The sequence below is a fragment of the Microtus ochrogaster genome, linkage group LG7_11 (assembly GCF_000317375.1).
Source record: "Microtus ochrogaster isolate Prairie Vole_2 linkage group LG7_11, MicOch1.0, whole genome shotgun sequence".
In the NCBI taxonomy this organism is placed as follows: Eukaryota; Metazoa; Chordata; class Mammalia; order Rodentia; family Cricetidae; genus Microtus; species Microtus ochrogaster.
This window is the reverse complement of record NC_022032.1, coordinates 3568297-3583453: the sequence shown is the minus strand read 5'-3', so window position 1 is coordinate 3583453 and position 15157 is coordinate 3568297. Positions and strand designations below refer to the sequence as shown.

The 15157-nt window shown below is 46.0% G+C and overlaps 1 protein-coding gene across 1 annotated transcript in view; it reads left to right on the top strand.

The window, feature by feature from the left end:
• Nucleotides 1-15157, top strand: part of Hgsnat (heparan-alpha-glucosaminide N-acetyltransferase) — a 27049-nt gene that overhangs the window by 1522 nt on the left and 10370 nt on the right. Inside the window, exons 2-8 of the mRNA XM_026786933.1 lie at nucleotides 2051-2166; nucleotides 2973-3109; nucleotides 3504-3625; nucleotides 5780-5849; nucleotides 9572-9641; nucleotides 10889-10998; nucleotides 11838-11914. Coding sequence (XP_026642734.1) covers nucleotides 2051-2166; nucleotides 2973-3109; nucleotides 3504-3625; nucleotides 5780-5849; nucleotides 9572-9641; nucleotides 10889-10998; nucleotides 11838-11914 — 702 coding nt within the window. The remainder of the gene's footprint in view (nucleotides 1-2050; nucleotides 2167-2972; nucleotides 3110-3503; nucleotides 3626-5779; nucleotides 5850-9571; nucleotides 9642-10888; nucleotides 10999-11837; nucleotides 11915-15157) is intronic.

The window sequence follows — 15157 nt, the reverse complement described above, 5'->3', positions numbered from 1 at the left end:
AACACAGTCATGGCATGCATTTGGAGGACCTGTTCAAAGCTCTGTTTTCTATTTATCAGCTGGAAAGTGAGAGAGAAATCCAAAGGCCGATGGAAAACAGAGATCCCCAAGCAGATACACTTCCTCCCTGGAGTGTGGTAACCTAGGCCGTAGCTGACTGACCTCCACTTAGACCTGCCAGCTAGCAAGCAGCTTGTGACCTTTAGCCAGCTGGTTGATTTCCCTAGGTCTCATAGTGGTGCCTCCCTGGAGCCCCAGCTCTTTGGGAGACTGAAGCAGAAGGATCCCTGAAGCCCACAGTTCAAGGCCAATCACAGCAATGCAGAGAAACCCCAACTGGGAGGGGGAAGGAGGACACTAATATATAAGTCTTTTGGGATGTGGCACGTAGTGAGAAAGTCACTGCCAGCCCCACTAAATAGGACTGGAATTTCACAGTACTTTTGAGATTGTATTAAAATCTTTGAAAGACTATTTTGGAGGGGAAACCTCACTCATGAAAGTTCATTCTCTGGGTACTTTGTTTAAAGAATAACATACAAGGCTCAGAATGTCTCAGCACTAAAGTGTGTTGTCAAACCCGACTGCTTGAGTGGGGTCCCTGAAGCCTACATGGTGAGGGGAGGAGCCACCCCAGTCCCTAAATGATTATCATCTTTGTGCAACCCTAATGATGTCATCTAGCAAGCCGTGACCTGGACCCTTTATTGAATGCGAAAACGGAGTTTCCGCCCTTCTGTTGTCTCCCACACTTGTGACTCCTTCAGATATGGAGATTCAGAGTCCCCCACCAGAATGAGGAGGTAGAAGAGGTCTAGAATATTAAGAGGCAGAACCTCCCAGGAGCCTTGCCCACCTGCTTATGTGAGCTGGGAGGGAGGGCTGCGGCTGCGTTTACCTGTTTCTTTTACTGCTCCTGTCAGTGTAAGTGGGACTTGGTTCCATTATTAGGGACCCAAGAACCTAGGCCTGGCAGCTGCCCTTGGCTTTGCTTGGCCTTGGGTTGGAGGCTGAAGGAGTGGCAACAGCACACAGCTGGTATGTGCAGGTAGGTGTAGCACTTGGGGGCCGGTCTTCTCGTCAGTTTTGCTTCTGGGAGAGCTGGATGATGCCTCTATGTAAGTGCAGCAGTTGGTGCAGGCAGGACTGTTTCTAGACTGCGTAGGCCAAGAGCGTGAGGTCACACTCCGGCTGCCATTGCTGTGTATCAAGACCTGGTGGTCAGGTTGGGCCCCATGGCTGGACCTTGGCCGTGATATTCTCAATGAAGTCATTGGGCTGGACATGGAGGGTGATGATCTTGTCTGCCATTGTTTTCATACACATCTGTCTGTATCTTGGCGTCTCCTCATATAATGTTTATATGTATGGGTGTCTTGTCGGCATGGATGTCTCTGCATCCTGTGCATGCCTGGTACTTGCAGAGGCCAGAAGAGGATGTCAGATCTCCTGAAACTGCAATTGCGGATGGTTGTGTATTGCCGTGCGGGTGCTGGAAGTCCAACTTGTGTCCTCTGGAAGAGCAGTTAGTGCTCTTAATGGCCGAGCCACCTCTCCAGCCTTTGATGTCTCTTGTTGGCTCCTTGGAGAGGTAGAGCTGCAGTCTGCATTTGTAACAAGTTGCGGAGGCTGTGCTCATAACTAATGTGGTAAAGTCTAGACATGGGAATAATAGACTCTTGGTTCAGATCAGTGATTTCATTGGAGAGCTGTGGCCCTGGGCAGGGGCAAAAGCCTTGGGCTTTGTTCTTCTGCAAAACAGAAAAGAGCCTAGCTCATGACCTCCGTATTATTCAGTGAGTGTTACCTCCTCAGACAGTCCTCACACCCTGGATGGGAATGGTGCTGACGGGACCTCAGTTGTAGCTGAACCATCTGTGCAAAGGGCCTCTGCGTGTGGCATTGCACACAGGTCACCGGGCATTGGGCTGAAGACCGCACATGTTCCAGCCTGTAGTATTTATGAAGTACTAATACTGTGTTTGTCTGTCTCCCTCTGGTGCTCTGGGTTTTTGGTTCTTTTGTTTTGTAACTTTTCGATCCTTATCAGATGTAGATGAGAAGAGGCCTGTGGAGCTGAAGATGGATCAGGCTCTGCTTCTCATCCACAATGAACTATCGGGAACAAGCCTAACCGTCTACTGGAAATCTGAGTCCTGTTACCAAGTGCGTATTGTCTGCATCCTCTCCATTTGCTTCTGGTCTTGTTTGGTACTCCTTCCAGACACAGTTCTGATGTCTAAGCCCTATTCTTGTTCCCTTCAGATTTACAGGCAAGGAAACAAAAATAGTTTAAAGTAAAGAACTAGATGAAATATGGTCAAGGGAGAATGTTTGGCAGTGATTGGTGTGCTCTGCTGCCGACACCACCACTGGCTAAGACGATTCTTATCCAGTAATTTCACTTTTGGAAATTTACATTAAGGAAAGAATTTAAAGGAGTAAGAACCTCATGGGTAGATATTTTAGAAATAATAAATTTATATGACAAAAATGTAAAGCTACAGTAGAAAATCCTGGAAGACATAAATACCTACGGTGCTTATAGTTGGTGACATATGTGTAGTAATTAGAAATATGTAAAATAGGATCCTGTAAATTGGTTAAATAATATTGAAACAATAGAATGCAAAATTTAAAGTAGGCTGTATTTATTAACTTGTGAAAAGTTTACCTATACATAAAGATGGTTCAATTCCATCATGGCAGTCATTATTTTAATATAAAATGGGCAAATTTTATCTGCATTACTGCAGTTTAAGTTTTTTAAAGTACAGAAAGAGTTAGGATTTTTTTCTCTTGGATATCGTGTCCCCCAACCACCGACAGACTTTGAAGATCCCGAACAGGACGAGAGGTGCAGTTTATGGGAAGGCTCCTGCCTAACAGCTCGGGGCCCTGCCAAATGACAGTGGCTCCTAGTCTGAGAATGAGAACACCCTGCACTGTGCCTGCTGACTTTGTCTCCACAGTGCACCTTCCAGCCTCTGGCGAACGTCTCTCACAGTGGCAAACCTGCGAAGCCAAGCGTTACGGCCGTCTCCGTGAGCACCCAGCACGGGTCCATCCTACAAGTCAATTACACCCAGGGAGAGACTGCAGCTTGCAGGTCCGTGCCTGCTCGTTGTGGTCTGACTTGAGTCTGCTTTTCCTTTTTTTTTTTTTCTGCATGGTTTTGTTTTTCTTCTCTTTAAAATATTTTTTTTTAATCTTCCTGAATTTATATCGTTCCTTGCTGATGGTATTAGCACAGCCTAGCTCAAGTGGTTTTCAACCTTCCTAACACAGTTCCTCATGTTGTGGTGACCCCCAACCATAAAACTATTTTGTTTCTACTTCATAACTGTAATTTTTCTGCTCTTATGAGTTGTTTATCAATGTCTGATATGCGGGATAACTGATACTCAACCCCACAGGGTCTTGACCCCTGGGCTGAGAACCACTGGTCTAGCTCCTTGTTTCCACGTGTAACCATTGGCCTTCATTTTGCCTGCTCTTTTTAGGCTGGAATACAAATTTGGAGAATTTGGAAACTATTCCCTTTTGATCCAGCATGCTTCCCCTGGAGCCAGTGAAGTCGCCTGTGGCCTAGTTGTCAACGAGAATCCAGTCGACAGTAACCTTCGTACGTATATGCTTCGTTGTTTTCTTAAGTTTGTATTTTCAAAGTTTTCGGTCTCCTTGCATCTGACCCTTCATGACGTGGTCATTCATTTAAAGCATGGGTTATGTATTACCACTACCATTCATCTGTGGCACAGTTGGAGTTGAGTTTTGGTGCTGGGGATTAGAATCAGGACCTCACCCATGCTAAAGCATGTGTTCTATACCTCCAGTCCCAGTTTGCTGGTTTTGCTATGTCATAGATACATACGAAGAAAATTATGTGATATAGCTCCGTATTTTGATATCGCTGGGTTTAAGCACACGTGGAAAGAAACTAGAAATAGGGCAGTTAACTTTCTGTTTGGGGGGTTAGGGCATACCTAGTGTTTCCTGGGAGCTTGACACTGACGGCTCCTAAGGTCCTCTCACAGTAAGGGACATCCTTCATTGTCTCAAAGCTCCACGGCAGAGCATGTGTCCCCTGAGCCCTCTCTAGTATTACTGTGTGTGATACTCTTTAAAGAACAACCGGGGACCTTCATGTTATTAGTAAGTTCTGTTCACAGAGAGCTAAGAGTGACATTATCTCAAAAGAATGTAGAGCCCTTCCCAGGGGAGCATTGTGGGCAGCCCACGGAGTTAAAAGAGTAATGGGGCCCAGAAAGATGGCTCAGCAGTTAAAGCCCTTGCCACCAAGCCTGAGGATCCAAGTTCAGTCCCCTGGAGCTCACATGGTAGGAGAGACCAGACTCCTGCAAGCTGGCCTCCGACCTCCGCACACGCACAGTGCAGCACACATATGTACACACCAAAATTAAATGTAAACACAGTTAAAACGTAATAAGTGTTACTGATGAAAAACTAATGTGTAAAAAGTATAAAAACTGCAGGGTTATTATGAAACAAAGAAGAGGAAAATAAGAATAATGCTTAAGTTGCCTTTGGAGTAAGTAACAGGAGCCCTTAATATGGACGGTAACTTAAAGTTGTCTGTTGAGGGCCATTGAGATGGCTCAGCAGGCAACGGTGCTTGTTGCTGAGCCTGGACCTGGAAGCCACTGTGTGCTGTGACACCAGATAGACAGGCTCTTACCAGCTTAGCGTGTCTCTGTCACACGGTCAGCTGCAGGTGCCTCCTCAGTGTGTATGTATGTCGCGTGATCAGTTATAGGCGGTGCCTCCTCAGTATGAAAGAGTTGTTGGTAGCTTTGCATGAGGCTGTTTGTGAAGAAGTTTTAGGTTTACAGATATGTTACAGAAAGTTTCTGAACACCCTTTATCTAGCTGTGTGTATGTCCTTAAACTGTATAATCATACTATAATTACCCTGTATATAATCATTGAGCCAGGGACTTAACATTTACACAGCCCCGATCTATACACGTTTAAACGTCTCAAGTTGTCTTTTTTAACATACATTTGTTTATTTATTCTGTGGTTGGTTCCACAGTCCACGTGTTGTGGAGTCAAAGACAACTTTGGGGCTTTTGTTCTCTTCTTCTTGTTCCTGGGGTTGGAACTCAGGTTGCAGGCTTGGTGGCAAGGGCATTTATTGCTGAGCCATTTCCCCTGGTATCGCTGCTCTCACTCAGGAGCTGGTCTAGGATCCCACGTTGCATTTAATTGTCAAAACTGCCTTGTCAGTGTCCTCTTGGCCTTGCTTTATCTTTCATGGCCTTGATGGTTTTGAGAACTGGTTGTTTAGTAGACTGACCCTGTTGTGTGGTACGACAGGAGACACACGAGGTCACCAGACCTTCTGCAGGACCCTTGTCTTAAGAACACAGTGACGTACATAGGGATGAAATGAACAAGGAGAAGGGACTCAATAGATGAAACCTCGCAATACCGTTTTTGTTTTCCTGAAGATAGAACCCAAGTGCTTGAAAATGCAAGGTCAGTGCTTCACCACTGAGCTGCGTCCCCAGCTCCAAGAGAGACGGTCTTTTGATGATAGTAATCAATCATCCAGGAACTGAGTGATGGATGCGTTGTGAGCGTGTCGTGCAATGCTCCTGCATGCTTTGATCTTAATTGTTTATACAGCGTTTGGCATAGGAGTGTGAGCTTTGCTCATATTTGCTTCCAGCTGTCACTGACAGGGTAATGTGACGCCCCAGCAGCTTTGATACTTATGATGACATTTTAAGGATAATGTTTTCTTCTTTTATAGCTGTGAGCATTGCATTCCTTGTTGGTCTAGCCCTCATCATCGCGATATCTTTCCTGAGGTTCTTACTGAGGTAAGTTGTTGAGGAGTACATGACCGGGAAACAAAGCCCAGAAATAATATACCCAGAAAGGGTAATTTGGCCCTCCATTGGCTGCTCTTCCACCTCAGGACAGTCACCAAAAGCAGGCACACAGATGACTGTTAGTATTTGTTCAGCAAGCGTTTGTGCATCTGCCATGTCTGTTCCAGTCCTGGCATCCGAGCAGACTGTAATGTTGTCTCTGACTGTGGGGCATGCTCACAAGGGTGCAAACGGGTCTTTGTCTTTATTCTCCCAACATGGCTGAAGATGGAGATGTTTGAGAAATGTTTAGTTCCTAAAGAATCTCCTGGATTGAGTTTTAGAAGGTTGCCACACTGGTTTCTTCTCCACCCCTCCACTACATCTTCCTCTGCTTCCCATTAGCTCAGGAGTCTGGGGGCCAAAGTCCGCACAAGGGCACCATGTCACTTAGGACCTCAGTGTGGATTCCTTTTCCTATGGGCAGAAGCATCTGATTGGAGGAGAGGGCATTTGGCCTTCTCTGCCTGGTTAACAGTGATCCTGGCGAGTGAACCAGTAGACCAGACAAAAAAAATAGAGCAAACTCAATAAACCAAACAGGCTGGTTTAATCAAGTTGAAGATTTAATTTACTTTTAAAAAGTAATCTGTATGTGTTTGTATGTGTCTGTCTCTCTGTGTGTCTGTCCATGTGTGTCTGTCTATTTTTGTCTCTTTCTCTGTGTCCGTGTGTCCGTGTCTGTGTGTCCGTGTGTGTGTGTGTGTGTGTGTGTGTGTGTGTGTGTGAGAGAGAGAGAGAGAGAGAGAGAGAGAGAGAGAGAGAGAGAGAGAGAGACACCACAGAGGCCAGAGGGGTGTGTGTGTGTCCGTCCGTCAGTCTGTCTGTCCGTGTCCACAGAGACCAGAGGCATTGGATCCCCTGGAGCTGGAGTCAAGGTAGTTGTGAGCCACCCTCTGTAGGTGCTGGGACCCAAACCCAGGTCTTCTTTAAGAACAATATGCATTCTTTATTGCCAAGCCATCTCTCTGCCCTTTAATCAGCTGTAAAGGAAAGTGCTTTCATGTTTTAAAGGGAAGAAGAAGAATGATGGTCATGTGACACACACATGTAACCCCAGCAGTCGGAAGGTAGAGGGAGGGGGATTTGGAGTTTGGGTTCAGAGCCAGTCTTGACTCCATAGTGGAACTGGTCTAGGAAGGAAGGACAGACAGCAGGAAGAGAGAGACTGTATTCTCAGATGTTCATCCCTTAGGGTCTTGGGTCTCCTGAAGGATCACAGACTTCATTAGGAAGCTGTGTTCTGTAACGAGTCTTTCTCTGTCCTGCTAGCCAGCTCCCAAATAATGACACGGAGACTTCTTACTAATTATGAAAGCTTGGCCTGTAGCATGGGCTTGTTCCTAACTAGCTCTTATAACTTAAACTAGGCCATTTGTGTTCATCTATGTTCTATCTCCTGGTATTGTCTCTTTTTCATCTTGTACCTCCTTTTTCCCCTCTGTGTCTTCTGGTGTCTCCTGCCCCTGAATTCTTCCTCTTCTTCCTTTCTCTCCCTGAAACTCCCACCTATACCTCCTGCCTAGCTATTGGCTGAACGCAGCTCAATTGGAAGTATTAAAATATAACCTTAGTTTGGCTGCCTTGAGGGAGCTTATATATTCTGACCTAACTTGGTGAGCTTTTGAAATCGTTTCATCCCATGTCTTGGAAACCTGACCTTATATTGGTAAGAGTCACTTGCTGCTTAGGCATGACGATTGGACGCAGCAGCTTCCCGGGAAGAAAGCAGAAGCCTTGCGGTTTCATTTCTTTGGAGCCAGGTGTTGGCTTGTCAGTCTCTGCTGAGATGGACATGCTGTTCGACTGTTGCGGTATGCTCTCTCTTGGTGCCCTGCGTGTGCCTGGCTCTGTCCCTTTGCTCCATCGTAACAGAGCTGGAATGAGGTTTTTGCAGGGAGGAGCCATTCATCTTGCCATCTTGGCCCTGTGTAATTGGACTAATCTTTACCTCTCCTGCAGAGGGGTGAGCTCAATGCTCTGGCAGAGGGGAGCTAAAGGCCACTTCTTGCTCTGTGGTTTCCCGGCACACCTGTGTAAGTTAAGGACGTTTTACATGCCAAGAATGATGTCCCTCTTCTCTTGGAGAAGAAACAAAGACAAGTGTCTATTTACTTTTAAGTGTTTCAGCCTCTCTGCTTTGGCGCTTCCTCGAATGTGTCTGTTTTAATGTTTCACACCACAGTAATGCAGGCAGGGCCATGTGGACCGGAAATGGTCCTGGTTTGTAAGAGGTGTTACAAGCGGAAGCATGGGCTATGTGAATTTTATGTGGACCTGGTTTGAACATTTGAAGTGTGAACATCTACCAGCCAGCAGACTGAGCAGGCTGTGAAGATAGCAAGGAGCATTGCTGTCATTTGAATTGCAGTGATGGGAAACCAGCACGATGGCACTTGTCACTGCCTGACGACCTGACCCAACCCGGTTCCACGTGAAAGGAGAGAACCAACTCTGGCAAGCTGACCTCTGACCTCCACACATGGCCCATGCGCATCTCCCCCACATCATAAATAAAGCAGATTAGACTATGATAATATTGTGGTTGTGTTTAGAGACAGAACAGTGTTTCCCTTTTACAGAGACCTCAGTGTTTCTGGATCAGGTGGTTTCATGCCCGGGCTTTCTTTACAGTACGGAAAGGCAATGAGTCAGGAGGGGAAGTTAGGGGAAGTAAGATTGCCCACGTGTGGATATTTGAAGCTCAGTGACTCATTGTGTTTATCAAAACATATGGGTGGCTTTGTTTGAAAGCAAGCTGAGATATAACTTTTGGGTTCTTTTGGTTTTTTTGGTTTTTCAAGACAGAGTTTCTCAGTGTATCCCTGGCTGTCCAGGACCTCTCTGTGTAGTTTGCCCTGGCCTTGAACTCAGAGATCCATCCTCCTCTGCCTCCCAAGTGCTGATATTGAAGGTGTGCAACACCATGTCTGGCAAGATATTCTGTTTTTTTGTTTGTTTTTTTTATGTGTGTTTATGTGTGTGTGGCGGGGCACACACGTATGGAGGTCAGAGGACTTCTCTTGGGAATCAGTTCTTTCCTACCTTATGGGTTCCTGAGATCAAGCTCAGGTTGTCAGCCTTGGTGGCAAACATCTTTACTTAGTTAGCTGTCTTGTGAGCTGGAGATCTTTGCAAAGATTTATACCCAAGTAGAGATCTCATCTTAAAGAAAATCAATGAATGTACTTACTCTTTTGTCAACCATGTGGATGAGTTTAATTTGTAAATTAGGTCAACCATACAAATAAAAGAATTGCCAATGGATGCTCTCTCCAGCTTACTCAGTGTGTGTGTGTGTGTGTGTGTGTGTGTGTGTGTGTGTGTGTGTAGTTACAATCACATGAAGGGTGCTCTTTGCTTTTTATATGTGCTCGCTATTTCTTATGTGTTTTTTTAAGTCATTCCTGATTGAGTGGTCATGGTTGTTGCCATGTGCTCTTCTGATTGTCATGGCAGTAAGAAGCCTGGTGTCATGAGATTTTCAGGGCTCTTTGAGTTGTCACTATTGTTCTTACTGACGAGGCGACCACAGACTCTACTCTGTTCTGCCATTTCTAAAAGAACTTTGATGATGCTTATGGAACTTAAATTTTATTCCAGTAGCTAGTCATTTTGAAAATATTACCATTCAAGAAAGAAAACTAATGGGGGCTTTTTTTTAAATACAGTTTGGAAGACTTCAATAATTGCATTTCTAAGGCAATAACTTCTCGAGAAACTGACCGCCTCATCAATTCTGTGAGTTATTCGAGTCTGCATGTGTTGTCTGGGAGGTATTCTGGATTTGAATTTATAATTTCCCTTTCAGTGAGCATCATTGTTCTGCTTAATGCATTTCAATTATATTGTGGAAAGTCAGACTGTATGTTCTGAATGTTTTCTCTGTGTGTATGCTACACAGACTCTACATGTTGGCCAGGACCTGGATTCTGGGATTATCAGTGCAGGCCGCATTCCCTGCATGCTTGCTTACATGCTTCCTTTTCTTTCCTTTCTCTCTCTCTCTCTCCTTCCTCTCCCTCTTTCTTGGAGACAGGCTCACATATAGCTTAAGCTGACCTCTAACTTACTGTGTAGGATATAGCCAAGGATAGCCTTGAACTCCTGATCCCCCCTCGTGGCCACCTCCTGAGGGCTGAGATTGCAGGCAGACGTCATCTTGTTGGTGATGGGCAGATACGCTAGAGCAGCATCTTTCCGGCTGGGACAGCCCTCTCACATCTGTTTCTGTGTTTTATTTTATTGCTTATTTGTTAACATTTGTGTATGAGAGACACGGGTGTGAGTGTGCGCGTGCATTGCTGTGGCCTGCGTGTAGAGCTCAGAAGACAACCTGTGCAAGTAGATTGTCTTCTTCCGCTGTGGGCTCTTCAAGCACGGCCTTCCTCCTAGCCCCCAACTTGTCCTTAATAAAGAGCAGCCTTGTCCTCGTCTTCTGTGGAGGGCCCGTACCCTCTCCCCTCTCTTTCTCAGTAAGGGTAGAAATCTGGGCTGCCTTAAGATGTACAATTTTTCACTCAGCAGCCAGCCCTGTTTGAACATAAATGAGCCGAAACATCAGAATTAAATGTGTAAATGTTGATGGCCATTGTAATGACCAAATATACTATTATATTTGGACTAATGAATTCTCAGGAACGCCTTTGTTTTCATGTCGGCTCTGGACTAACTAAGAACCAGTTCACACCTTATTTTTTTTTGGTGCTGGGGGCCTGAACACATGGCTCTCACATGGCAGGCGAGCACTCTGACACTGAGTTACACCCTCAGCCCCAGACCCATTTCTTTGTGTCACTGTCAACACGACTACCAGCAAACTCCACAAAGTGGAGAATAAAACCTCGGAATGCGGTCTTTACAAAACCAAATTATTGTCCCAAAGTTACCCTTACGTTTCCACTCTGATTTCTGTGCTGGGATACCACATAATGAAGTCTATTCCTGAGCCTTGTTAAGTACCATGTCTTTCTCTGTTTGTTTGGAAGGAGCTAGGATCCCCAAGCAGAGCAGACCCCCTCAGTGATGACTGTCAACCAGAAACGCGACGCATGCCTGCCTCGCCTTACCGTCTCCGATGTGTGGACACATTCAGGGGGTAAGTGGGGCTCATAACGTGTTGGATACGGATGGGTCTGTTTCAGATTTTGTAGTTATACACAAGCCCATTTTTAGCTTAAGTATTTTACGTGTTTACTGGTATGGTGCTGCATTCAGCACCCAGGAGGCTGAGGCAAAAGGACTGCTGAAAATTCAAAGCCAGCCTGGGATAGCTAATAAGACCTTTTATCAAAAAGACAAAAAAATAATATAATGTCTGCATCCTCTCTGTCATGACAAGGGCCGGAGTATGGGCAAACCACTGGCGTAGCTTGTGCTTGGCTCAGAGGTCATTCCCAGTACCACAAAAAGCAAACAAGAAAAGTGAAACAAAAGTCAGGGTCACCGTGACGTGGAGAGAGAAGAGAGGAGGAACACAGCCAGAACCAGTTTCCGCCAGTTTCTGCTAGTATGTTCAGTGGTGTGGGCAAGGGGCTCTGTTTAGGCCACACTGCCAGCTCGGAAGGCACGCCAGCCCATGGCTGCGTCTCACCCTTCGACTCCTCTGCCAGCAGACAGAGTGAGAGTCCATTTCCAGGAGTTAGTCCTCCCCTTCTACCATGGGGGCTGTGCTCTTTAGGCCTGTAGTGTCTTTACCAGCTGAGCCGTATGGTCAGCCCAAGTGTAAATTTCTCTTGAGATACTGTGTTGAAATGTTGGTGGCCGAGCATCCTCGTGTGGCCCCTCACAGTGAACACCAGATAATTGTATCTTAACTTGTCTACTTGTGCCATGAGCTGCCCTGTAGAGTCACGCTATCATGTGACACCCCTTGTGTGAAAGCGTCTGTCCTTCAGGGGTTGTGTCAACACTGCCCCCCCTTTGTTTACCTTATAGGCTAGCCCTCATCCTCATGGTCTTTGTCAACTATGGCGGAGGAAAGTATTGGTACTTCAAGCATTCCAGCTGGAATGGTAAGTTACTGGTCCCCCAGCCTGACCCCCAGAGAGACTGGGGGATGACACAACATTACCTGTGGGCCTCCCACCCTAGCTTACTCAGGGGCCCTTGAGTTTTGTTCTCCCATGGAGCTAGAGTGATTCTCTGTAAGGAAGCAGAGACTGGATTTTTCTGTTATTATACGACAGGTCTCCACAGGAAGTGAAAAAGACTTGGTTTTACACGATCATTGTAGGGCTACTGTGTTCTTGGGGACTCTGCCTTCTAAGACTTACATCTTTCTTGGGGTGCAACTTACGAAGACCAGTCTGAGTGGCCCTTGATAATAGCTATAAACCTGGGTGTGTAGTTGCTGGAACCAGGAGAATGATGGACTACCTCATCATTACAGACATGGTTCTTGAGAACTTTTAGTTGCCTTTATTTTGGCCAGACAGAATATTTTTATTTTGTAAAAATAAATATTTTTGTAAAAATAAATATTTTTTACAATATAATTCTAAAATATAATTGCAAGAATATTTTTTATTCTTTAAAAGTCTGGAGAAGCCTCTAGAAGAGAGTTCATTGTGTTTGACCACTGGCACCCAGGTTCCATGTATGGATGGTAGAGTCTGCAGCTGATGCAGCTCGATACTCGGTCCTGCAGTGGCCTCTGGACTGTGCTCAAGTGTAAGACAAGACTCATGTGTTTGCAAAGCAGCTCGGCTGGTAAAGGTGCTGGCTGCCAACCTGCGCTCAATCCACAGTGTGGAAAGAGACTCCTGTACGTTGTCTCTGACCTCTACATTTGCCTCCCCATACATACATAATAAAGTTAACAGAACAATGTAGAACAAGAGTCCCCTCTCCTGTTCATATCTAAGAGCAGCTTCTCTCTTGTGTGACTGAATGGTTTCACTATGTTCCCTGTTGGACATTCTGCTGGGAGACAGGGAGTGGACACTGTCTCCCAGTGGAGGCAGAGGATAGGTTTCGACCAGTACTACTGCACAGACTCGTCCACAGACTCCTAGTGTGAGTGGTTTACAGGGAACCCTCCCAGCCCCGGGTCCAGTGCCTTATGTGGCTCCTGGCTGGCTGTTGTGCTTTCTGTGTAAAAATGCAGTGCATACAGGTGTTTTATCCCAGCGTCCCCCTTCTTACGTTTGTTCTCACGTCATTTTGCAGGACTGACTGTGGCCGACCTCGTCTTCCCCTGGTGAGCTGACAGTCTATCGTGAGGGTTAAGTACATTAGTGATTGACTCCAGTCACCCATGATGCCTTACTGATAATGACAGAAAGAGAGAACAGCACTCCCTCTTGGAGCCATTAACCACAACCTCTGCCTCCCGTTCCATCGTCTCTCAGCTCCTTGTCTGTCTGTTGCTAGGCTGTGTCTGTCCCTGTGCCTGTCCGTGGGTGTTGTGTGTGTCTCCCTAACATAGGGCTCCACTCTGCATTTGTCCAACAGCACAGAGAGCACCAATGGGGAGGGGAGGGGACACTTTACAGAACTCCTTAGTAGAGTTCGACAAGGGATGACATCACTGGCTGCAGCTGATCCCAGCTGACCCAGGTAGTAAGTACCATTGTTTGTCAACCACTGTCCATAACTGGTTACTTTCAACCTTTATGGCAGATTGTAGGAAGTTGCTCTCAACCTCTGTATTCACTGCTTTTGGCTATGATACACATACTTTCTCTGGGCCAGAGGCGTGGAAGAGTTGACCATTTAAGATTACAGCTATGCATTGCCTTGGCTGTAAGGTTGATACCATGGGAAATCCAGAGCAAGTAAGGTTGGCTGTCACACTGTGCTCCTAAAGGTAGAGTAAGTGGACAGGCTTGAGTACACAGTAGGACAGCAGTCATAAGACTTCAGGCTGTATAATAACCTGGCTGGGAGGGCCAGTGAAAGTTCCAGTCTCTTAGGATGTAAGAGATATTTTATAATATTACTTCACCACTGCCTGTCATCAACTCTTCCACAGATGGTCTCCTGCCCTTTGTCTTTGAAAGGCTGGAGTCCTGTCTGTGACCAGTTCTGGGTCATGAGCCTGTGCTTGTTGTGAAGCCCTAGCATAAGTTATGTTACTGTGCAGTTCGCATACCTGACATCGTGTTTCTGCATGTGTACTTGAAAGGTGTTGACATTGTGTGTTCGCATGGGGCTGGAGATTTAAACTGAGACCTTGTGTGCGCTTGGTATACCACCGCACCGTAGTCTCAGCCCCAGAGATGAATGCTTTCATACAAAACACCTTGTTAGAACAGACATTTTCTACTTGATGCTGGACTCCTACCGTAAGTTCTGAATTTATAGGCAGGTTCTATATGTGTAAATCATATTTCTTAAAAATAGGTGCGGTAAACCGGTGTCTGTGAATATGGATGAATAGATAGCAGGAAATGATAGTTGTGACTTAAAACCTAATTTGATAGTAGAGTAGAAACGTTTGCCCCAGTGGATTCTGGTCTTGTCAAGGCATATTTCCTGTATGATGTGTTTACCCCAGTGCTCTGAGGAACTCTAGTGCTCTGTCACTGAAGACAGTTCCAGGAGAACGGTTCACATGTTGGGACTCTGGCATTTTATGACTATCATAGACTCAAGGTTTGGGGAGAAATGTTCAGTGTTTTGAGAGGATTTGGATAGATCGAGTGTTGTTTGCCCGAGATGTGGTGATGACCTCAGCATACTGTCTGCGCTGCTCCATTACTGCTCTGTGAGACAGCTACATCCTGGAAGGAAAGCCAGGGGCTCCAGGAGGCAGCCAGAGCAAGCCACCTTTCCCTAGCCCTGAGCTAATAACTAGGAAGAGTATCCCGTCATTTTGTATTGGCTGCTTTTCTCCTTGATGGGACAGAATACCTCACGGGAGCAGCTTAGACGAAGAAGTTACTTTATCTCACGGTTGTGTGGCAATGGGAGCAGGAGGCAGCTTGCTCACACTTGGCAGCAAAACAGGAAGCAAGTCTGGTGGCAGAAACGGGCTGCTCTAGTCCTCCAGCTCCACCCTGCAGCCCTGTGCTGGCCAAGTAGGCCTGGTGTCCAGAGGTCCCGTGATCTCTAAAACACCACCAGCTGGCACTAGCTGAACATGTGAGCCTGTGGACATCTCAAATTCAATGTTTTTTTTTTTAAAGGAGACTTTATGTGTTTAAAGAAAGGAACGGGAAATCTGTGTGACTCCTACCAAATGGATACAAAGAGAGGGAGAGAGAGAGGGAGAGAGAGAGAGAGAGAGAGAGAGAGAGAGAGAGAGAGAGAGA